Here is a 25,549-nt window from a genome sequence, read left to right on the forward strand (position 1 = left end):
ATGGAAAGAAAGAGAGAACCATTTAAAAACAAAGACAGCAACAGGATACCAAGCAGAAGCAATGGAGAGAAAAAGGTAAATCCTTTCTACAACCCCTCCTGTGCTTAGGGGCGAATGCAGCAAGGGTTCTGTTATCCTCCTCTTCTTATCTTTTTCTGTTTGCCTTATTTTATCTTCTTTTTTTTTTTTGGTCTTGTTTTTATTTATTTTTTATTATTCGCCCCATACCACCTAAATCCAGGTTTCCGTGATTGACGATGTATTAATCCTGTTGCAGTAAAGTTACGTGTCGCGGGTGCAAGACCAGTGTATTCATGAAGTATTCATAGGCTGAAAAAAGGATGTTTTTTTTTTTCTTTCTTCTTGATACCTGTAGACCAGCGGTGCGCAAAGTGGGGGGCAGAGACTCGCTGCGGGGGGCGCGGAGTTTACAGAGGCCCCGCACGCTTCCCGAATACGTTTAAATTAATGCCGGGGGAGCTGCAGGGCCTCTGCAAACTTCTGCTTACCTTGTTTCAGACGCTCCTGGTCACGCGTCGCCATGGCAACGTGGCATCATTTGACGCTCAGTCTCAGGCAGGAGGTTTATAAAAACACAGGATTATTTTATTTGGGTCTTTCTGTATTCAGCAGCCACAGATTGATAGCAGTTTTGAGGGTGTCCACCCTCAGGATGTCCCGGGATCCACTCCCAGCCAAAGGGCACCAAGAGTGGTCCTTGCTCTTCCCTTATCCCCTTGTGGGATGAGGTATTGGTTTCCCACCGCTCCCCTAAGGGAGGGCCTCAAACTGCCAGAGCCCTGACGGCTTAGTTGGGCAAACCTTGCCTCTCTCACGGTAGAGTAGCAGAAGAAAAAGAGAAGCAGCGCACGGCCAAGGAATCAGGTGGAAAAATTGCCAAATATTTTATTCAAAAATAAACACCCCGGGGGGTATTGCAGCCTCCTACGCGTTTCGGACAAACAGTCCTTTAACAAGGAGTACTCCTCGGGGTGATGTATATTTTTGAATAAAATATTTTGCAATGTTACCACCTGGTTCCTTGGCAGTGCGCTGCTTCTCTTTGTCTTCTGCTACTGGATCTCTCCGTTTGCGGCTGGACACGCCATCATGAGACGCAGGAGTGGGTGAGATTTATTCCTTTATTCACTACTCAGTATTCAGTTAGCATTTCTCAATTAGATTTACTTCAGGTTGATTTTTATTACCCTGTTCGTTTTCTTCAGGAGTGTTTTTTTGTTATATTACTGATGCATTGTCATATACCCACTCCATAATAGTCTATATCCAGAGTCTCAACTCTAAGGACTATTCAATCAAGATTTTTTTTATTCAGTATTCACTGGAGCACCCTAAATAAAGAAAAACCTGGCGCCAAATAGTCAGTGGAATGTCCTGTACTCCTCAAGGGATCCGCACACTTGCTCGACAGACCATGCAAAGAAAAGAACACAAACAAACAAAAATCATAGCGCAACACTGTAGGGTAAGCAGTACTGCACTAATACACACAAACAGTTAAGAATCCTAGCGATTTTAATAATCGCTAGGATTCTTAACTGTTTGTGTGTATTAGTGCAGTACTGCTTACCCTACAGTGTTGCGCTATGATTTTTGTTTGTTTGTGTTCTTTTCTTTGCATGGTCTGTCGAGCAAGTGTGCGGATCCCTTGAGGAGTACAGGACATTCCACTGACTATTTGGCGCCAGGTTTTTCTTTATTTTGGTTTATTCTGTTAGTACTGGCAGTATCACCGGGCAGCCATCCTTTATTATAAGTTTTTTAATATCACACTGTGTATTACACTTTAGCGCTAGTTCACATTTTTTTTCTTCACCACTGGAGCACCCTACTTCCTATATATACACAAACTCTCTCACGGTAGAGGCAGACTGGCTAAACTCAGGAAGTGCAGTGCATTAAGTACAGATCCAGTAAGCACCACCCCTGTGCCTCTAATTGGACACAAGGCCTGATGACACTACCTTCTCTCACTCACTGCACTGCAATGAGGAGGGAAACTCATGACTACTCCTGGCAAACCTACCCTTACTAGGCTTTACTGCCAGGAGGAGGACAGAATAATAGCCCAAAACCTATCAGGGCTACACACACACATAAGAGACAGAGGGGACGAAGAGTCACAGGAGGCAGAGACAGTCACAGAAGACACACACACACACCAGAAAAAAAAATACACACGACAGACACCAAGCCTCACCTCTCTACTGCCCATGCTGCTTCCTTCTCTGCTTGGCCCAAGGCTCCTGACACCACCTGCTGATTGGCTGCTGCTGGGTAATGCAGCCAATCAGGGGGGAGGAAACTGCCCAGCCCCCTAGCAACTGCCCTTCTCTCTCCTGGCTCTAGGAGATCAGGGAAATCCCGCGGCACCCGAACCCTGGTTTAGAGCTTTGGAAAGCTCTGTGCACCATATTTTAATCTCTGAATGATTCTCACATTGGTCCATTGGACGGTATCTCCACCTTCAAAGAATCTAAACTTCCCCATGACCAATCTGGCGATTGGAGATTTGAGCAGCTTTCTTCCTAAAAGTTCCCTCATCCCAGTGCACGTCAATAGACTATAAAAAGCAAAGGGCATCCTGGGATTCAACCCAGCATTAGGCTGCGCTTATAGTTAGGGCGATTGCGACGTTGCGCAGCGCTGTAGCAAGTGCATGCAGTCCGTCATGGGCGCGACGGCTGACGTCACGCGGTCGCGATCGCTGGTAGTCAAAGGATTTTGATGTATTCAGCGATCGCCGCGGCACGTGAGCGGGTCAGCCAATGAGGGCAAACCGCTCACAGCCACGCCACCTGTCGCTCTCTCTTGTCTCCTGCGCCAGAGTGCAGGACACGCTGTGCGACGGCTGACATCACGCCGTCGCCCTAACTATAAGCATAGCCTTGGGGTTAGAAGCTGCTATAAGTCCCCTACCCTACTTATGAACTCTGCTCTCTCCTTACAGAAGAAACCTCTGGAGATAGGTTCAAAGGTAACTGTGATGGAGACAATTGGAGGCCCAGTGGACAACCTGATAGCAAGGGGAGGTAAGCGTTGTGGTACGTGGAATACTTCTTCCTGCTGGGGGACCTCCTGACTGCAGAGTATCAGGGACAGGCTCAGACAGTCCTGGGTTTAATATCTAATGCAGGGTGACCTCCTGACTGCAGAGTATCAGGGACAGGCTCACACAGTGCTGGGTTTATATCTAATGCAGGGGGACCTCCTGACTGCAGAGTATCAGGGACAGGCTCACACAGTGCTGGGTTTATATGTAATGCAGGGTGACCTCCTGTCTGCAGAGTATCAGGGACAGGCTCACACAGTGCTGGGTCTATAATGCATGGTGACCTCCTGACTGCGGAGTATCAGGGACAGGCTCACACAGTGCTGGGTCTATATCTAATGCAGGGGGACCTCCTGACTGCAGAGTATCAGGGACAGGCTCACACAGTGCTGGGTTTATATCTAATGCAGGGGGACCTCCTGACTGCAGAGTATCAGGGACAGGCTCACACAGTGCTGGGTTTATATGTAATGCAGGGTGACCTCCTGTCTGCAGAGTATCAGGGACAGGCTCACACAGTGCTGGGTCTATAATGCATGGTGACCTCCTGACTGCGGAGTATCAGGGACAGGCTCACACAGTGCTGGGTCTATATCTAATGCAGGGGGACCTCCTGACTGCAGAGTATCAGGGACAGGCTCACACAGTGCTGGGTTTATATCTAATGCAGGGGGACCTCCTGACTGCAGAGTATCAGGGACAGGCTCACACAGTGCTGGGTTTATATCTAATGCAGGGGGACCTCCTGCCTGCAGAGTATCAGGGACAGGCTCACACAGTGCTGGGTTTATATGTAATGCAGGGGGACCTCCTGCCTGCAGATTATCAGGGACAGGCTCACACAGTGCTGGGTTTATATCTAATGCAGGGGGACCTCCTGACTGTAGATTATCAGGGACAGGCTCACACAGTGCTGGGTTTATATCTAATGCAGGGGGACCTCCTGACTGCAGAGTATCAGGGACAGGCTCACACAGTGCTGGGTTTATATCTAATGCAGGGGGACCTCCTGACTGCAGATTATCAGGGACAGGCTCACACAGTGCTGGGTCTATATCTAATGCAGGGGGACCTCCTGACTGCAGATTATCAGGGACAGGCTCAGCCACAATTGTAGCTGTTGGGAAAAATGTCTGAAACTTTGTCTCAGCAGCAGCAGTGTTGGTTACAGAAAGCCGCCGCCGCCGGCTGTAATTGGTGGTGTCACTAAACATGGAAAAACTGTACCAGGCGGCACCAAAAGCACAATAAGAACCATTGTATATAATACTAATGTGAAAGGAAAATGTCACCGTGAATGTGATAACTGAACAATTGTCCGAATTAATGCACACGCGCTTGTGATGATGGTTGCTCAGAAAGAAAGAGAAAAAACAACACCGTGTAATACTGTTACATGATAGCAGGCTTAAACGTGATAAAAAGGAAACATGAATTCCCTCAGTGCTAGGAATGAAGATTCAGAAAGGAAGGTAAATAAGAACATGTGCAAATAACACAATGATCCTCTCCTCTCGTCCGCGAACATTGGAATCCTACTTACAGGAGTGCAGTAGGAAATGCGCCTTGAATCATTTCTATCGGGGTTGCCGCTCGTCCTCCGCAGACCGGGAAGTTCCGTCGGCACTTACTCCAGACCAGCTGGTAGCCGGATGGCTCCTTGGACACCGCGTGGCTTCCTTGGCTGATTCCCCTCCTACTGACAACCGACTTGCTATCTGGTATGGGTCCGGAAATGGCTAGGCCCGCTCATGCTCGTAGTATAGTGGGCTACAGGCAACAAATTCCAGACCAACCGCCAAGCGCTGTACGGATGTCCTCCAAGAGGTAATTGTGCACGCTAATCCGTGGGGACGTGGTAGCTCCGCCCTACGCGTTTCACAGATACCTCCGCTTCCTCAGGGGCTTTGTGCACAAAGCCCCTGAGGAAGAGGAGGTATCCGTGAAACGCGTAGGGCGGAGCTACCACGTCACTGCGGATTAGCGTGCACATCCGAGGAAATTCATGTTTCCTTTTTATCACGTTTAAGCCTGCTATCATTTAACAATTTAACGGTACAGTATTGCACTATGTTGTTCTCTCTCTTTTCTTGCATACTGTATGCTGAACACCATCATCACAAGCACGTGTGGATTAATTCGGACAATTGTTCAGTTATCACAGTCACGGTGCCATTTTCCTGTTGGATCACATTAGTATTATATACAATTGCATTTACAATTGTTCTTATTGTATGTTTTTGGTGCCGCCTAGTACTGTTTTTTTCCAATTTTGTGCTTTTTCTGTCCTGGGTGGTCAGAAATGACTGGTTAGGCAGCCACATTATTAACACTGTAATATTTTATTTAAGTGGGAATTAATTGTGTTCACAATTTTTACTAGATTAGCGCTACACATTTTTCTTTTGTGTCACTAAACATGCCTCAGGTCCCTCCTACTCGAAGCTGTGGGAAGAGGAGATGAGACAGGCCATGGTGGAAATGGACATGCACAGTGAGAGGGAATATGCCTTCGATATATTCACCAACATGATGGTGAGATGGGAATGTAAGGGGGGGGAGATATCCAAACCCATCACTGAGACTGACCGCTGCATGTAAAGTGTTCATTTAATAAAAAGCAATATACTGCTAATAAACGTGTGTATGTATGTATATATGTGTGTGTGTGTGTGTGTATGTATGTATATATCTGTGTGTGTGTGTGTGTATGTATATATATATATATATATATATATATATATATATATGTGTGTTCGACAAACCTATACATTTGCACGCCCGGGCGAGTGGATTTAACACCGTGGCGAGCTCCTATTGGCCCAAGCAGCACACGTGTGGTACTAGGTGGCGAGTAGATTTTTTGGTGATTTGTCGACCACTGTGTGTGTGTATATGTATATGTGTATATATATATATATATATATATATATATATATATATATATATATATATATATATATATATATATATATATATATATATATATATATATATATATATATATATATATATATATAGCAACTGTAAATATTACTGTATGTTCATTTGCATGTCTTAGACAGGTCTGCAACCCTGTCTTTCCCCATTATCACCCAGCATACAGCGCTTCCACTGCAGCAAGGGATTCTGGGAAATGACATGCAAATGAGCACCCAGTGCCACCTTTTGTCTCAAGCTCGTATATTCATACTCTATCTCATGGAAATATATATATATTTATACAGGCATACCCCGGTTTAAGGACACTCGCTTTAAGTACACTCACGAGTAAGTACATATCGCCCAATAGGCAAACGGTAGCTTACGCATGCGCCGGTCAGCACGTCCTGAACAGCAATACCGGCTCCCTACCTGTACCGAAGCTGTGCGCAAGCAGTGAGACTATAGAGCCTGTTACACATGTGTTATTTACATCAGTTATGTACGTATATGACGATTGCAGTACAGTACATGCATCGACAAGCGGGGAAAAGGGAGTGCTTCACTTTAAGTACATTTTCGCTTTACATACATGCTCCGGTCCCATATATATATATATATATATATATATATATATATATATATATATATATATATATATATATATATATATATATATATATATATTCATACTCTATCTCATGGAAATATTACTGTATGCTCTTTTGCATATCTTAGACACAGGTCTGCAACCCGCCTTTCACCATTATCACCCAGCACACAGCACTTCCACTATATATATATTGGAAGTGCTGGGTGATAATGGTGAAACACACACACACACTGGTCGAAATCACCAAAAAATCTACTCGCCCAACAAAAAAAATCTACTCGCCACCTAGTACCACACGTGTGCTGCTTGGGCCAATAGGAGCTCGCGACGATGTTAAATCCACTCGCCCGGGGCGTGCAAATGTATAGGTTTGTCGAAATATATATATATATATACACACACACATACACACACTACCAGATGGGGGTCCAGTAAAGAGAGACAGCACACACTGAATATGTTTCAAAGTGATGTATTGAACACGAAAAAAAACGTTTCGGTTCCTGCAAACGGAACCTTCCTCAGGGTGCAGGAACCGAAACGTTGGTTTTTCGTGTTCAATACATCACTTTGAAACATATCCAGTGTGTGCTGTCTCTCTTTACTGGACCACCATCTGGTAACATTTGCCTTTCTTATCTTCTATCTATGGGACTAGCATCTGGAGTTTTTTCGGTATATGTGTGTGCCAGCTGCTGTGACAAAAAAAAAAAAAATATATATATATATATATATATATATATATATATATATATATATATATATATGCAAATATAGCTGTATGCTCATCTGCATGTCTTAGGCAGGTCTGCAACCCCGCCTTTCCCCATTATCACCCAGCATACAGCACTTCCACTGCAGCAAGGGATTCTGGGAAATGACATGCAAATGAGCACACAGTGTCACTTTTTGCCTCAATAACCATTTTTAACATATATATATATATACAGTGTTCGACAAACCTATACATTTGCTCGCCCCGGGCGGCGAGTGGATTTAACCCCCGGGCGAGTAAATATTGGCCCAAGCAGCACACGTTTGGTACTAGGTGGCGAGTAGATTTTTTTGTGTGGCGAGTAGATTTTTTGGTGATTTGTCAACCACTATATATATATATATATATATATATATATATATATATATATATATATATATATATACATACATACATACATACATACATACATACATACATACATACATACATACATACATACATACATACAGTGTGTGTGTGGAGATACAGCTAAACTTACAGTGGCTGACAAAGTGAGTATGCGGCGGCAGAGATATTATGTCCTGTGCTCCCAGACCATTTCATTTAGAGGTCCTCGGCTCTAAGTGCACAGTCTCTTTTTCTTGTTGGACCACCATAGTGTTTCAGTGCGACGATGTGATTATTCCCATTCGTAAACTGCTGCTTCTTCGGTCAACTTTTTTTTTTTAATATTCGTCGTCTTCACCATACGGCCGTAACATTTTATTACATCCTCCGCTGTACGCCGGCAGATCGTCTTCCACTGATCTATTCTGTATATTAAAATATTGTTCTTGCATCTAGGTATTGCTTAATTTCATGCTTTTTCCTCAATAACCGTTTAGTTTCGTTTGCTGTTTTCTGAACTAGTTGGGTTTTTTTTGGTGTTTTTTTCTCTCTGCGCTTTCAGCTATAATGTCCATACGTTTTTCATTGTTTGTTTGGATACCTACGCATTTTAAGGAAGCTGAAGTGTTTATTGCCGCTCTAGTTATGCGAATCTGCTCTTATTTTGTAGGTTCTTGATGTTGCTTTGGTTTAGTCTTCTTTTTTAGCAGGTTTCTTATTGCTAGCTTTACATTCAGATGTAATTTGCAGCAAACCAATCGCTGATCACTTCTTGACATTGAAGAAGCCTACACCCGATGCTTCCGTTTTCTGTGCCTCTGTACTATAGTATGTGTCCCTTTTTTGAGCTCTTCTCTTCACTAAGGCCAACAATATCCCATTTAATCTTTTTTCAAGATTGTGTAACCCCCTGTTGTTTTAGCTCTCAGACTTATTATTTTATTTATAAAAATGTGTTACCAGGAAGTAATACATTGAGAGTTACCTCTCGTTTTCAAGTATGTCCTGGGCACAGAGTTATGATGACAATACATGGTTACATTAAAAGAACAGGGTTATACAGTCAATTCACATACATTTCATGGACAGATAGAGTTAGACAATTGGGTACAGAAGATAAAAGGGCCAGTGAGTTTCAGAGTCAAATAGAGGAGCTTTAACATCAGCAAATGGCTTCGGGTGTGCCAAAGGCTGTCCACATTTTGGGGCGACCCAGATGTACACTGAAGGAGTTCAGATTGAATACAGCTATGGACTCAAAGTCCTTTGTCTTCCTGGCACATTAACATTCCAGTGGGCGGTGTTGATGTTCCACATAGTACAAGCAAAAGCACATGTTAACCCTTGGCACGCTGTTCAGAGGGGAGCAGCTCTTGGGGAACCCCATCAGGTGTCCGCCTTTGGTGCGACGCAGATGTACTATTCCTGAGGCGGGTGCCCGAGTCCTATTAATAACTTACTGGGCCACACGTGGTGATGGGTGACGTAATAAGTTTTATTTATACACTAAATCTCTTTGGTACCCTGTGGTACTCATAGAATGATCACTACACACAGTATACAAATACAAAATCCACAGTAATGCTGCACGGGTGTGAGTCTGTGTCAGTGGTGTATTAGCCACCCAATCCAGGGTATGTTGGCTTGTGATGGTGCCGGCACATCGTGGGAACTCATTGTGTACTAACTGTTGCAGGCCTGTGCTTTGAAAAGGGGGCTTCGGTACCACTGTGTCTAAATACAGTAGCTGTTGAGGGTTCCCTCCGACAGCACTGTAACTCTCATCCATGTGTCGCACTCTCGCTCTATGTTCCACAGAGGAGAGCCAAGCATAGGACTGCACACACAGGGGTAACAGAAGCTATGCAGAGCAATGATAGAAAGGACTGACAGGGGTTATAAAGGAGGGAACACCAATAGGTGCGAGAGGAGGAGCAGAGGGAGAAGTGGGAGACAGCAGGGATAGGTGAGGAGGAGGAGACAGGTGAACCAGTGAGAGAGAGAGCCTGCAGGGCATGAGGAGGAGCCAGGAGGCTTAGAAAGCCTATAAGAGGCACGTGTGCGCGCGCCCTCTGTAAGTTTAGAGTGCGCGCGCACAGGCTGCGTCACAAGGCACGCGGAGCGCCGTGGGGGCACCCGCTGAGGATGAGGGAGGAACAGAGGGAAAAGCCACCAGAGGTAAGGGGACAGGAGTAGAGACTGAGGGGGGCCGTGAGCAGGGAACGCCGCAGCAGGGAACGGGACCCAGCGGGTGCGCGAGCCTTGCGGGGAGCGCGCGCTGACTTCGGGATGGCATCAGAGGCTGCCGGAGAGGGACAGCTGCGGGTAGAGGAAGAGAGGCTAGCAGGGGAGGGATCAGAGAGGGTAGGCAAGCGTGGGACATCAGGGACACATGGAGGGGAAGGAATCCCCTGAACCGTCACAGTATCCCTCCTTGAGGATCGATCTCCGAGCGATCTAGCCACGGTTTCTGGGGAAATTTTAGATTAAATTGCTGAAGAAGTTTTGGAACATGAATGTGACGTGCCGGAACCCATGAACGCTCCTCCGGACCATAGCCCTTCCAGTGGACGAGGAACTGGAGCTTGTTTTTTGACCAGCGCGAGTCAATGAGAGATTGGACCTCGTACTCTTGTTGTCATAGGGTGGACACTGGGTTGGGTTTACGGGAAGGGTTCGGGAAATGTGAGCTTTGGACAAAAGGCTTGAGTAGGGACACATGGGATCCTCATGGTGGGGGGTAGAGTTAGGCGGTAGGCGACTGGATTGATTCTTTCTAAGATTTTGAACGGGCCCAGAAATCTTGGTGACAGTTTGAGAGATGGAGTTTTAAGCCTGATGTTCTTCGAAGACAAACACACTCTGTCACCAGGCTTGAATAAGGGACCTGGTTGGCGACGACGATCTGCTTTGGTTTTTTGTCTAGAGACACAGATTGTAAGGACTTGAGGATCCTTTTCCAAGAATTCTGCAGGGTCGTAACATGGGAGTCAGCTGCAGCAATGCCAGAAGGGGGGGGGGGGGGAGGAGAGGGGAAGACTTCTAGGGTGAAAGCCGAAATTAATGAAAAAAGGAGACTCTTGAGTAGACTCATTCTTAAGAGAGTTGATCGCAAATTCGGCCCATGGTAACAGGTCCACCCAGTTGTCTTGTGACTCCGATACGAAACATCTGAGGTATTGCTCCAGGGTTTGATTCATCCTTTCGGTCTGACCATTGGTTTGAGGATGGTATCCGGAAGAAAAAAGGGAAATTCCGAGTCTCTGGGAAAACGCCCGCCAGAACTTAGAGATGAATTGAGACCCTCTGTCTGAGACAATAGAAATGGGAACACCATGTAATCTGAAAATTTCCTTGGAAAAAATATCGGCCAGAGTAGCAGAATTAGGAAGACTCTTGAGGGGAATAAAGTGTGAATGTTTATAAAATCTGTCTACTACAACAAGAATGGTATTCATTCCTTTGGAATTGGGAAGTTCGACAATGAAATCCATAGAGATGTGTTTCCAGGGTTGCTCCGGAATGGGGAGAGGCATGAGGAGGCCAGAAGGTTTGTGATGGGGCGTCTTACTCTGGGCACATACTGGACAGGCACTAGTAAAATCAAAAATGTCTTTGTTCATCTTCGGCCACCAAAATGTCCGTTTAATAAGTCCGCTGTCCTCCTGGAGCCTGGATGACCGGCAGATCTAGAGGAATGTCCCCAAAGTAGAATCTTGTGGCAAAACCGTGGAGCTGCGTATAAGCGCCCTTCTGGTACCCTGAACCTGCTGGGAATGTGAGTCTGGGCTTTGTTGATTTCATCCAACACATCAAAATTATTAGCAGAGATTATGCATTTGGCAGGAAGAATTGGTTCCGTGGCTTCATTAGATTCGTTTTCCGTGGCGAACTGGTGAGAGAGAGCGTCCGCTTTGACATTTTTGGTACCAGGAATGTACGAAATGGTATAGTTAAAGCGGGAGAAGAAGAGAGACCACCGAGCTTGGCGAGATCCCAACCGTCGGGCCCCCTCGATATACAGCAAATTTTTGTGGTCGGTGAGAATGGCAACAGGTTCCTTGGTGCCTTCTAAAAGATGCCTCCACTCTTGAAGAACCAGTTTAATGGCCAAAAGTTCACGATTACCAACATCATAATTTCTTTCGGCAGACGAACATTTTCGCGGAAAAAAAACCACAGGGATGGAGTTTTTCTTGGGGAGAAGGCCTCAGAGAGAACTGCACCAGCTCCTACGTCCGAAGCGTCGACTTCCAAAGTGAAGGGAAGAGAGGTATCCGGGCGGCGTAGGATGGGTGCGGACACACAGGCTTTCTTAAGAACCTTGAATGCAACAATAGCTTCAGGGGACCAGGACGTGGGATTGGCTCCTTTCTTGGTCAAGGCGGTGATGGGAAGAGCAATAGAAGAAAAAATGTTGATGAATTTCCTGTAATAATTGGCAAAGCCGAGGAAACGCTGCACAGCCTTGAGCGAATTAGGCAGCGGCCAGTCGAGAACAGATTTTAATTTTTCTGGGTCCATAGAGAAACCTTGGTTCGAGATAATGTAGCCTAGGAAGGCAGTAGAGGTCTGGTGGAACAAACATTTCTCCATCTTGGCGTATAGGCGGTTAGAACGGAGCCTAGACAGCATGAGTTTAGTATGGTGAATGTGTTCATCCAGATTTTTAGAAAAAATGAGAGTGTCATCCAGATATACTATGACAAATGTCCCCAACACATCCCGGAAGATGTCGTTCATGAACTCTTGAAAGACGGCAGGAGCATTGCATAAGCCAAAGAGCATAACTAGATACTCGTAATGTCCAGATCGCGTATTAAATGCGATTTTCCATTCGTCCCCCTTCCTTATGCGAATGAGATTATAGGCTCCTCTTAAGACGAGCTTGGAGAAGATAGAGGCCCCCTGAAGACGATCAAACAGTTCAGAGATTAAGGGCAGGGGGTACCGATTCTTTACCGTGATCTTATTGAGTCCGCGAAAGTCAATACATGGCCTAAGTGATCCATCCTTCTTCTTCACGAAGAAGAAGCCTGCCCCAGCAGGGGAGGTTGAATTGCGGATGAATCCCTTCTCCAATTTTTCTTGGATGTAGGACGCCATGGCCTCAGTTTCAGGAACGGTCAAAGGATACGATTTCGACTTCGGAAGGATGGTCCCTGGAATCAAATCAATAGAACAATCGTACGGACGATGGGGAGGTAGAACCTCAGCTTGTACCTTGTTGAACACATCCAAGTACTCATGATACATGGTCGGTAGAATCGATAGATTGGAAGGAACGGAATCTAGGCCGGCAAGCACAGCAACAGGAGGGGCCGTGGGAGCAGACTCGGTGGAAGAAAGCCACTGGATAGGCAGGGTGCCAGTCCAATCAATGCGCGGATTGTGGAGTTGAAGCCAAGGCAATCCTAAAATAAGTTGAACAGAAGGAGAATGGAAGATATCAAAAACTATTACCTCTTTATGACCGTCTGCCAAGGTCAGCATGAGAGGAATGGACTCCCAGATGATAAATGCTGGCTGGAGTGGGCGACCGTCGATGGCCTCGAGACCAATAGGTGCTTTTCTTTTAACCATAGGAATTTGGTTCACAGAGGTGAAGGTTTGATCCAGGAAGTTACCACCAGATCCTGAGTCAATGAAAGCTTTTACCTGCAGACAGAAGTCAGGACCCTCCTGTGTGTGTGTATATATATATGTCAGGACCGAAAGTGTGTGTGTGTGTGTGTATATATATGTGTGTGTATATATATGTGTGTGTATATATATGTGTGTGTATATATGTGTGTGTGTGTGTGGTGTGTGTGTGTGTGTGTGTGTGTGCGTGCGCGTGCGCGTGCGCATATGTACACATACGCGTGCGCGCACACAGGGTTGCCAGGTGGCTTCTCCAAAAATACTGGACACACTGGTGAAAGGTGCAACACACTCGAGATTATATAACTCTCACCGCTCTGTGCTCCATGTTGTTTCCTCCTCTCCTTGGCCCCACCCTCAGTCTCCTGACAACTCCTCCTGACTGGCTGCTGCAGGGCAATGCAGCCAATCAGAATGGAGAACGCTGCCCAGCCCGATAGCAACAGCCCTGCTCTCTCCATGCTCAGGGAAATCCTGCGGCCCCCAAGCCGATCAGGTCACTATGTCCCAGAGATGTAACACCGAACACATAGACGTCCAGTATTACCACACACACACACACACACACACACACACACACACACACACACACACACACACACACACACACACACACACACACACACACACACACACACACACACACACACACACACACACACACACACACACACACACACTTTTAGCATGCACCATTTAGGAATTGTTAGTTATGCTGCCACCACTCATCCGAGCGGTCTCCATGTCTCCTCAGAAGAAACAGTCCTGCTACACTTTTAAGAGCCACGACATCCCCAAATCGGTGACTGCACAGATGAAAGCTGTATTGGTGGACTGGCTGGTGCAGGTTCATGTATGTACTATAGCCTCATTGATTAGCCCTTCCGGAGATATGCATGTATACACTTGTTGTATTTATTTTTCCACCTGTCGCTCTCTCCTGCTCTGACTTGATGGAAAGGGCTTTCCAGGGTCATTGTTGCTGCGCTTGATTTATAAAAGGATGAACCTTTCTGAAACACTGGGGGGGGGGAGGGTGGGGGGGGGGGAAGGGTGTAGGATATCTTTTGGACGAATGTGTTTTAACAAAAAAAAATCTTTGAAAATAGGATAGGCAAAGGAAAGCCTTTTAAGTGTTTATTTATTTATTATAAAGAAAAGTGGAAACTGGCAAGTTTGTGAAGTTTGAACAAACTTCAGTTGTAAAAAGTAGTGATATGGTACAGAAAAGATGAAGGCAGTGGCACTCTGGGGGTGGGAGTGTGATGGTCGTGGCGCTCTGGGGGTGGGAGTGTGATGGTCGTGGCACTCTGGGGGTGGGAGTGTGATGGTCGTGGCGCTCTGGGGGTGGGAGTGTGATGGTCGTGGCGCTCTGGGGGTGGGAGTGTGATGGTCGTGGCGCTCTGGGGGTGGGAGTGTGATGTTCGTGGCGCTCTGGGGGTGGGAGTGTGATGGTCGTGGCGCTCTGGGGGTGGGAGTGTGACGGTCGTGGCGCTCTGGGGGTGGGAGTGTGATGGTCGTGGCACTCTGGGGGTGGGAGTGTGATGGTCGTGGCGCTCTGGGGGTGGGAGTGTGATGTTCGTGGCGCTCTGGGGATGGGAGTGTGATGGTCGTGGCGCTCTGGGGGTGGGAGTGTGATGGTCGTGGCGCTCTGGGGGTGGGAGTGTGATGGTCGTGGCGCTCTGGGGGTGGGAGTGTGATGGTCGTGGTGCTCTGGGGGTGGGAGTGTGATGGTCGTGGCACTCTGGGGGTGGGAGTGTGATGTTCGTGGCGCTCTGGGGATGGGAGTGTGATGGTCGTGGCGCTCTGAGGGTGGGAGTGTGATGGTCGTGGCGCTCTGGGGGTGGGAGTGTGATGGTCGTGGCGCTCTGGGGGTGGGAGTGTGATGGTCGTGGTGCTCTGGGGGTGGGAGTGTGATGGTCGTGGCACTCTGGGGGTGGGAGTGTGATGTTCGTGGCGCTCTGGGGATGGGAGTGTGATGGTCGTGGCGCTCTGGGGGTGGGAGTGTGACGGTCGTGGCGCTCTGGGGGTGGGAGTGTGATGGTCGTGGCGCTCTGGGGGTGGGAGTGTGATGGTCGTGGCGCTCTGGGGGTGGGAGTGTGATGGTCGTGGCGCTCTGGGGGTGGGAGTGTGATGGTCGTGGCGCTCTGGGGGTGGGAGTGTGATGGTCGTGGCGCTCTGGGGGTGGGAGTGTGATGGTCGTGGCGCTCTGGGGGTGGGAGTGTGATGGTCGTGGCGCTCTGGGGGTGGGAGTGTGATGGTCGTGGCGCTCTGGGTGTGGGAGTGTGATGTTCGTGGCGCTCTGGGAGTGGGAGTGTGATGGTCGTGGCGCTCTGGGGGTGGGAGAGTGATGGTCGTGGCGCTCTGGGGGTGGGAGTGTGATGGTCGTGGTGCTCTGGGGGTGGGAGTGTGATGGTCGTGGCGCTCTGGGGGTGGGAGTGTGATGTCGTGGCGCTCTGGGGGTGGGAGTGTGACGGTCGTGGCGCTCTGGGGGTGGGAGTGTGATGGTCGTGGCGCTCTGGGGGTGGGAGTGTGATGGTCGTGGCGCTCTGGGGGTGGGAGAGTGATGGTCGTGGCGCTCTGGGGGTGGGAGTGTGATGTTCGTGGCGCTCTGGGGGTGGGAGTGTGACGGTCGTGGCGCTCTGGGGGTGGGAGAGTGATGGTCGTGGCGCTCTGGGGGTGGGAGTGTGATGGTCGTGGTGCTCTGGGGGTGGGAGTGTGATGGTCGTGGCGCTCTGGGGGTGGGAGTGTGATGTCGTGGCGCTCTGGGGGTGGGAGTGTGACGGTCGTGGCGCTCTGGGGGTGGGAGTGTGATGGTCGTGGCGCTCTGGGGGTGGGAGTGTGATGGTCGTGGCGCTCTGGGGGTGGGAGTGTGATGGTCGTGGCGCTCTGGGGGTGGGAGTGTGATGGTCGTGGCGCTCTGGGGGTGGGAGTGTGACGGTCGTGGCGCTCTGGGGGTGGGAGTGTGACGGTCGTGGCGCTCTGGGGGTGGGAGTGTGACGGTCGTGGCGCTCTGGGGGTGGGAGTGTGATGTTCGTGGCGCTCTGGGGGTGGGAGTGTGATGTTCGTGGCGCTCTGGGGGTGGGAGTGTGATGTTCGTGGCGCTCTGGGGGTGGGAGTGTGATGTTCGTGGCGCTCTGGGGGTGGGAGTGTGATGTTCGTGGCGCTCTGGGGGTGGGAGTGTGATGGTCGTGGCGCTCTGGGGGTGGGAGTGTGATGTTCGTGGCGCTCTGGGGGTGGGAGTGTGATGGTCGTGGCGCTCTGGGGGTGGGAGTGTGAAGGTCGTGGCGCTCTGGGGGTGGGAGTGTGAAGGTCGTGGCGCTCTGGGGGTGGGAGTGTGATGGTCGTGGCGCTCTGGGGGTGGGAGTGTGAAGGTTGTGGCGCTCTGGGGGTGGGAGTGTGATGGTCGTGGCGCTCTGGGGGTGGGAGTGTGATGTTCGTGGCACTCTGGGGGTGGGAGTGTGATGGTCGTGGCGCTCTGGGGGTGGGAGTGTGATGTTCGTGGCGCTCTGGGGGTCGGAGTGTGATGTTCGTGGCGCTCTGGGGGTGGGAGTGTGATGTTCGTGGCGCTCTGGGGGTGGGAGTGTGATGTTCGTGGCGCTCTGGGGGTGGGAGTGTGATGTTCGTGGCGCTCTGGGAGTGGGAGTGTGATGGTCGTGGCGCTCTGGGGGTGGGAGTGTGATGGTCGTGGCGCTCTGGGGGTGGGAGTGTGATGGTCGTGGCGCTCTGGGGGTGGGAGTGTGAAGGTCGTGGCGCTCTGGGGGTGGGAGTGTGATGGTCGTGGCGCTCTGGGGGTGGGAGTGTGATGGTCGTGGCGCTCTGGGGGTGGGAGTGTGATGGTCGTGGCGCTCTGGGGGTGGGAGTGTGATGGTCGTGGCGCTCTGGGGGTGGGAGTGTGATGTTCGTGGCACTCTGGGGGTGGGAGTGTGACGGTCGTGGCGCTCTGGGGGTGTGGGTGGGACGCATAGGTGCTTCATTACCCCCTATTATGATCACCCTTTTGAGTGGTGTGTGTGTGTGTGTGTGTGTGTGTATATAAATGTGTGTGTGTGTGTGTGTGTGTGTGTGTGTGTGTGTGTGTGTGTGTGTGTGTGTGTGTGTGTGTGTGTGTTCTCGTCCCTGCGCAGGAATATCTGAACCTGGAGGAGGAGACGCTGTATTTATCAGTATATCTAATGAACGCCTACATGAAGGTCCACAAGATCCAGACGTCAATGCTGCAGCTTCTTGCTGTCACCTGCCTCTTCCTTGCCTGCAAGATAGAGGAGAGCCTGATTCCGGAGGTGAGCAGGATGGGAGGAAATACCAGCGTGGTATACATGGGCATTATCTATATACAAGGAGTGGACAGACAAGGGCATTTGGGCATTATCTATATACAATGCTTGACAGGCTAGCATGTGATAGTACCCATGTACAGTAATCATCCTATCTATATAAAAAGAATGGGCAGTCTAGTATGTAGGTACAAGGGTATGTGGGCATTGCCTATCTATAAGAAGTGGGCGGGCGTGAACATTTCTTATGCCAATGCTTGGGCAGATAGGGATGTAGATACAGGTGGTCCTCGGTTATCCAACGGGATCCGTTCTGGAAGTAGCGTTGGATAGTGAAACCGTTGTAACGCGATTCCCATGTTAATCAGTGGCGGTGAGCGTCGGATAACGCATTCCGGCGTCGAAAAACGGCCATAGGGTGGCATTGTAAAGCGTTGGATATGCCATTCATTGTAAAGTGAAACCTTGGATAGCGAGGACTACCTGTACAAGGACATTTGGGCACGAGTCTGAACCCCACAATGCAGGGGGACCAGGCAGTCCAGCTCTGGAAGTTCCTTCCACGTCTGGCTACCAGGGTCTCTGTCTGTTGTGGGGCCCTTGTGCCAATTCCTCTCCTCCCTCTTCTGGTGTACCATTGTCCTGGTCGGCGCTAGAAGTTGGGCCTGCTCAGAAGGAGGGGCAGGGAAGGGGCAGGGCTGCTGACTGGGGGGGGTGTGGGGGGAAGAGCTGTGACTGCCCAGCGCTGGAAGTTGGGCCCTGCCAAAGGTCAGGCCTAACTTCTGTGTCTGGCTGCCAGGCCCCATGTTGCTGCTGGGCCCCAGCTGTCTCGAGCTCCTGCTGGCCTGCCTCTCTCCAGCGCCAAGCCTCTCTCTTCCCCTCTCTTTCGCTGGTGCGTGCCGGAAGCTGGCCCCGACTTCCAGCCAGGCGCAGCTTCCAGCGCGCACCAGTGAGAGTGAGGCCCAGAGTGGGAGACAGGCCCGCAGAGGGAGAAAAGCCTGCAGGAGCTGAGGTGAGCCTAGTGGCTTCATTCCACCTTCAAGTTAAGGGTGTGTGTGTGTGTGTGTGTGTGTGTGTGTGTGTGTGTGTGTGTGTGTGTGTGTGTGTGTGTGTGTGTGTGTGTGTGTGTGTGTGTGTGTGTGTGTTAATGCTTGTGTGGGTATTGTGGGAGGGGAATGATGTGTATGGGTGTCGTGGGATGGGGGGGAAGGGAGAGGGTGTGTGTGGCCAGTGGGGGGAGGCGGGACTGAGTGAGAGGGGAGTAATTAAGTGATAGCGGAGAGAGGGGGTCGAAGCAGGAGGTGCGGAAGGGGTGAGAGAAATACACGGGGAGAGGGGCGGGGGGGGATTAGAGGTGGCTTGCCAATGTGTCAAGGGGGGGCGCTTGTAAGGGGCCCCAGGTGAAACTCTAGCCTTGGGCCCCAGGAAATCTGGCAGCGAAGAGTGAGACAGGGGGGCCCACTGTAGGGTAGTTACGCCACTGCACGTATGGGCACTCCACATATACCAGGGCTGAGCCTGATCTAAGAGGTCTGTCAGTGGATTAGCTACCTTGGCAAGTGGGCACCCCCTGTATACCAGGGCTGAGCCTTATCTAAGAAGTCTGTGGCAGTGCTACAGATACCAGGTTATGTGGACACTAACGGCAGTGGATAGTGGTATAATCAATGGATATGCACGTGGGGAACAGATCCCAGGATATCCCATGATGTTGGTTGTGTAGACCACAAGGAAGTGGGCTCGCAAAACCTAAAGGGGCAGCTTCCACACACTGGCCAGATCCTAAAGGGACAGCTCCCACTCACTGGCCAGATCCTAAAGGGACAGCTTCCCACTCACTGGCCAGATCCTAAAGGGACAGCTTCCACTCACTGGCCAGATCCTAAAGGGGCAGCTTCCACTCACTGACCAGATCCTAAAGGGGCAGCTCCCACACACTGGCCAGATCCTAAAGGGACAGCTCCCACTCACTGGCCAGATCCTAAAGGGACAGCTCCCACTCACTGGCCAGATCCTAAAGGGACAGCTCCCACTCACTGGCCAGATCCTAAAGGGACAGCTTCCACACACTGGCCAGATCCTAAAGGGGCAGCTCCCACTCACTGGCCAGATCCTAAAGGGGCAGCTCCCACTCACTGGCCAGATCCTCGCGGGTCCCTTGTTTGTCCTCCCTCAGCCGGCAGAGCTTTGCTTTATGATGGAAGACGCCTTCGGTATAAAGGAGCTGATGAAGATGGAGAGGAAGATCCTTTGCCGCCTGAGGTTCGAACTGCATTACACACAGCCTCTGCATTTCCTGCACCTCCTCTCCACCGCAGGAAGATGCCCCGAGAAGGTATATCTCCTATCGCACCTTCTCACTGCAATGCATTGCAAGGCGCCACCGCTGAAAGCGGCGCCATGCATCCACTGCGCCTTCAGCAGAGCCTTCTCCATGTTTCCCTTCCATATCAAGCTGTGCCTTTGCAATTTAAGATGCTACCCGCCACACACCCCTTAGCTGTCAAGTTCCCAGATGAGTGCGGCTAAAAGTATTGTTTCCAGACAAATGGGTTCAGTCCCACACAGCCGGTCCAAAAACAATGTAACCAGAACCAATCCCCATTCAAGTAACTGTTTCATTTAGTTGTATCTTGTCAAAAATGAATGTGTTTCTCTTTTCTCCAGGAATAATGAATATGTAGCATGTTCGCTACTTATGTTGATCTGTCTGACTAATGATGGGCTCATAATTAGAACCGGAATTAGATACCTGTGGCTTTGAGAACTGACATCTGACTTCCTCAAAAGACATTTTTTTTGTTTTAATATCGATGGAAATATTCTGACTCCAGTTTCTTTTAACGCAGGGGGGGGGGCTCAACTCCAGCCCCCAAGCCGCCCCAACAGGTCAGGATTTCAGGATATCCCAACTTCAGCACAGGTGGCTCAGTCGAAGATTGAAGCTGCGACTGATTGAGCCACCTTTGCTGAAGCTGGGACTGGTTGAGCCACCTGTGCTGAAGCAGGGATATCCTGAAAACCTGACCTGTTTGGGGGGGGCTTGAGGACTGGTCTTGAGCCCCCCTGTTTTAATGGAACATATATGTCTATATTATATTTGGTGTAAAGCACTGCAACACAACAGGTTTTAGTAGCCTTTTGGGTTCTGCAATTATCAAAATGGCAACAAAATAAAGAATTGATGGTGTCCCCCATCGCTAAAGTCTTTTTCTTTTCTTCTTTTGCTGAACTACTGACAAATTTAGAGAAACCCCGAACTTTTCTGCAGCTAGAAACTTCTCGGCACGCCTCCCCACCTCCTAAAATCTCGCTCCTGGCTTCCTATTAATTGGCAACATTGTCCTCCTGTCCTTAAGGCTCCTCACCTCCATATACCTCAACTCTGATCCCTTGTTACACCTCAGCTCGCCTCCTACGGACGACTCGAGTATGTGTCACCTTCGCACCTCTCCCAGCCTGTTCATGGTCAGGTCCCCACCCGCCCCATTTTTAAGGCACGGCACTAGTGACTCGGAAGCACGTGCCCTTGTTGACACGCACTTTTATTTATTGCACTTTTATTTATTGCACTTCTATTTATTGCACTTTTATTTATTGCACTTCTATTTATTGCACTTTTATTTATTGCACTTTTATTTATTGCACTTCTATTTATTGCACTTTTATTTATTGCACTTTTACTTTCACTCATATTGTGTCTGTAAGTTTCCCAATATACTGCTTAGATTGTACGCTCCTCAGGGCAGGAGCTCCCTTTGCCTATGTTCTCATTTACTTGGTGCTCTGATTCCCCCTAATTATCTGTACTTTATTTTCCCTGTGTGTGTATATATATGTATATACTGTATGTATGTGTATATATATATATGCAGTGTTCGACAAACCTATACATTTGCTCGCCCCGGGCGAGTGGATTTAACCCCCGGGCGAGTAAATATTGGCCCAAGCAGCACACGTTTGGTACTAGGTGGCGAGTAGATTTTTTTGTGTGGCCAGTAGATTTTTTGGTGATTTGTCAACCACTGTATATATGTATGTGTATATATGTATATATGTATGTGTGTGTGTATATATATATATATATACATGTATATATATATATACATGTAGAGGTATCAGTACCGTGTTAGCCGAGCTTCAATAATCAAAAAATAAATAGATGATACCGTTCTGTGGCTAACGAAATGCTTTTATTTGTGCGAGCTTTCGAGATACACTGATCTCTTCTTCCGGCGATGTTACAATGAATGAAGCAAGGGTATACTTAAAAATAGTGTCTCTTGGAATGTTATCTGTGCTGGTCCTTCCCCCGGTGTGGATGAGATTTATGGCTGGAGGTGTCAAAGGGTAACTGAAAGCAAGTGAAGAAAGAGTGTGTATGTGTATCAGTGTGAATAAAAATGAATGGAGTGCCCACAGTATAAACAGTGCTCTACACAAGGTGTGTGTGGAGTGAGAGGGGATATAAATAGTGTGGGTGGGTGTGGAAATGTGAGAGTTTTTAGCAGTGGCCTAGACAGAGATCGAAATTTTATGAGTCATTACTGACACTAGCGAACTCTCTTCCCATGAGCGCTAAAGGCCATGTATGTACATACTGTGCTATATGTATGCACACACAGCTGTCTCTCACACATACTAATACTCCTTATTTTTCCATCCCTATACACCAATAGGGACCACATAGTATCCACACACACTTTTAGTTGTGCTACAAACTCTCACATTTCCACACCCACCCACACCATTTATATCCCCTCTCACTCCACACACACCTTGTGTAGAGCACAGTTTATACTGTGGGCTCTCCATTCATTTTTATTCACACTGATACACATACACACTCTTTCTTCACTTGCTTTCAGTTACCCTTTGACACCTCCAGCCATAAATCTCATCCACACGGGGGAAGGACCAGCACAGATAACATTCCAAGAGACACTGTTTTTAAGTTATCCTTGCTTCATTCATTGTAACATCGCCGGAAGAAGAGATCAGTGTATCTCGAAAGCTCGCACAAATAAAAGCATTTCGTTAGCCACAGAACGGTATCATCTATTTATTTTTTGATTATTGAAGCTCGGCTAACACGGTACTGATACATACATATATATATATATATATATATATATATATATATATATATATATATATATATATATATATATATATATATATATATATATATATATATTTTATACAGTGCATATATATACACAGGGCGCGTGTGTGTGTATATATATATATATATATATAATGTGACATAGTCCAAAGATGTTAGGCAGCTTTCTGCCCCGTTTTAGAGCAGAAAGTGCAGGAATAGTTAATGATCCGTTCCACAGCTTCCCATTAACTCAGGCAGCTGGATGGAAAATCCAGACCACAGATTACAATGGCTCTAGTTCTCCCTCACCTGCTCTTCTAATCACATGCACAGGTACTTAGAGCAGAGAGGTTTTGCATTTCACTCTCGCTCCTTGGAGCCTGGGGGCTGGGGGTGTCGCTGCTCCCCTGCATCCAGTATCGGGGTTGACGGCCCCTCCACGTATCACAGTACCAGAGGATTTGCCTGGACTCCACGAACAGATAAGACAAAACAAATGGTCACTGCTGTTGCTAAAAGACTGTGCTGTATCTTGTGACCCTAAATGAGAGAGCATTGTTTTAAGCTGGGGAACCAGTTTAGTTGGCCAGCAGCTGTTAGAGAGACTGATTCTGATGTGTAGTTAGATCCCTGAAAGGGATAGGATTTTGCTTATATGATTTTGGTTTTATTTCTTGAAATAACAGTGTGGTAAATACTGTAACACTGAAATGAGTGAACTGCTGAATGAAAGTATCTGAGTACCTCTAACCTTCACATGTTAAAGCTGCAGTACCTTACTTGGATGAAAATAAAGCAGGCAGAAGCCTGAGTTAAGCAGCATAATACTTTGCATGATCCTGTTTGTTGTATAATTAACCCTAGAAGACTGTGTCGGGAAGAACCCAGACAGACGTCAGCGCTACAAAAGAGGGGCGTTTGTCACAATATATATATATTATACAGTGTACAGTACACAGTGCTTTACATAATTACATTACAGGGAATATAAAGTTCAGATAATGGTGGAAATTAGATATATACCAGAAATAAACCATACAAGGATGCTTCTGACGGCTGACTGTCCGTTCCTTGATCCAATGATCCCTATCCTGTGCCCTCCTCTCTGTAGGTTCACTACCTCGCTATGTACTTTATGGAGCTCACTCTCCTGGAGGCAGACGGGGCAATGTTTGAGCCGGCACTCTTGGCAGCTGGAGCTCTCAGCTTGGCACAGAGGGTATCCCTGGAGTCTGGAACCCTGAACCATGATCAGCTGTGGCATGGAGCCTCTCTGCTTTACTCCTACAGGTGTGTGTGTGTGTGTGTGTGTGTGTGTGTGTGTGTGTGTACACACCCTTCCTGTATATCGTGTTCTCTTACACACTTTTCACTCCCCACTCATGTTTTACTGTACATCAATGGAAATCCCTTAACTCGGCCCCATGTAGGACTTTGGTCCTACATGGGACTGGTCCATAAACGGTAACCCAATGCACATATTACTGTCACGAGGTCATTTTAGTCCGAAGTGGGATTGACTCCTTGCAAACAGTTTCCAGGAAAATTATGCGATTTTATTTATTTTGTCGTTTCCAAAGCGGTTCGCTGCACTGCCCCCCTCTGGAGGATTTAAAGATTACAATGTAAATGGACTATTGGATTTTGCAGACTACTGTACATGCCAGTCATCCCAAAGTGCTATCACTTGTGGTTCTCCTTGTGCCATTATATAGGACATGACAAAGTATGCCGTGCTGTACATATTCTTCCGTCTTTGTCCCAGAGCCTGCAATCTCTCATTTGTTGGTTCCTGGGACAGAGATTAAGGCAACGTGACAATTTTGGATCCGAACTGATGTTGAGGCAATGTCTTCCTTGTGTATCTTTATTTCAAGAGGTCTAATCCTGTGTTTTCCCCGTGTTTGTCAGCTTGTGACCTGAGAAGGAAGGTTTTAATTCAAGTAAATATGACACAGGTTAGATGTAACTGAGCCCGGTTCTGAGACACAATTGGCAAATGTTACACTGGAGTTTTTATTTTTTTTAAATCTACCACCTTCTGCATCACTAGAGCTGTAAAGATAAGTCCTAATTGGACTGAGATATCTTAACAAAGGTCGAACTCGATGCACGTCTTTTCCCAATCTAATTTAAGTTACTATGTTAATTTTTAAACATATACGATGCTCTACTGAAACACGAGAATTTGAGGTACATAAAAATAGGTCGTCCAGAGCTCCACGACTGACCATTAAACTTGCCACTACCAAAAAGTCACTTTGGTCCTACATGGGACTGACCATTAAACCCATTACACATATTACTGTCATTAGGACACTTTGGTCCTACATGGGATTGACCCACTTAAGACTTTCTGGCCCTGTTGAACCCAGTCCTTCTTTGCGTCACTGAGACACCACTGTCCCCCTTCCAGCGATGCGGAACTGAGCAGTTCGCAGCATCTTATGGCAAAGGCGGCGCTCCGAGGCGGCTCTTCAGACACCAGATCCACCTGGCAGAAATACTCCCGCCCGCAGAAACTCCGGGTCAGCACTGGGCCAGCCCTGGCAAACTCTAAGCACCTCGCCCGCTGCATGGGGTCACTGGCAACCCCCTTCTAACCAGACCTGGACACAATCAGCCTGTTAATGCAAAGGCCAGTTGTTGGCACTTTCAGAGGCTTCCTCAGAAGTCATCCATCTAATGGCACGGTAACAGTAACCTATATCGACCTGTACCTGTATTGCAGGAATATTTTTATACAGCCAAAACATTGGCACGTGCTGTTATTGTTTGTTCAGTAAATATGTACTGTGTGTTACAGTAA

General features: G+C 48.2%; 1 protein-coding gene across 1 annotated transcript; it reads left to right on the forward strand.

Moving 5' to 3' along the window:
* CCNP (cyclin P) lies at positions 1–25,549 on the forward strand. Its single transcript, XM_075609960.1, has 10 exons — positions 1–75; positions 2,972–3,053; positions 4,680–4,794; positions 4,976–5,009; positions 5,462–5,608; positions 14,111–14,209; positions 17,484–17,639; positions 19,810–19,968; positions 23,852–24,030; positions 25,157–25,549. Exons 1-10 carry the CDS (start codon positions 1–3, stop codon positions 25,341–25,343), a joined length of 1,233 nt encoding a protein of 410 aa, XP_075466075.1. The 3' UTR covers positions 25,344–25,549.

Source organism: Ascaphus truei, chromosome 7 (assembly GCF_040206685.1).
Source record: "Ascaphus truei isolate aAscTru1 chromosome 7, aAscTru1.hap1, whole genome shotgun sequence".
Taxonomy (NCBI): Eukaryota; Metazoa; Chordata; class Amphibia; order Anura; family Ascaphidae; genus Ascaphus; species Ascaphus truei.

Excerpts from the sequence above, each read along its gene's own strand:
- CCNP (XM_075609960.1), top strand. The coding sequence starts at position 1 with ATGGAAAGAAAGAGAGAACCATTTAAAAACAAAGACAGCAACAGGATA. Across the intron at positions 5,010-5,461 it reads AAGCCCCTGAGGAAGAGGAG|CGCTACACATTTTTCTTTTG; the intron begins GTATCCGTGAAA and ends TTACTAGATTAG. Across the intron at positions 17,640-19,809 it reads AGGAGAGCCTGATTCCGGAG|CCGGCAGAGCTTTGCTTTAT; the intron begins GTGAGCAGGATG and ends GTCCTCCCTCAG.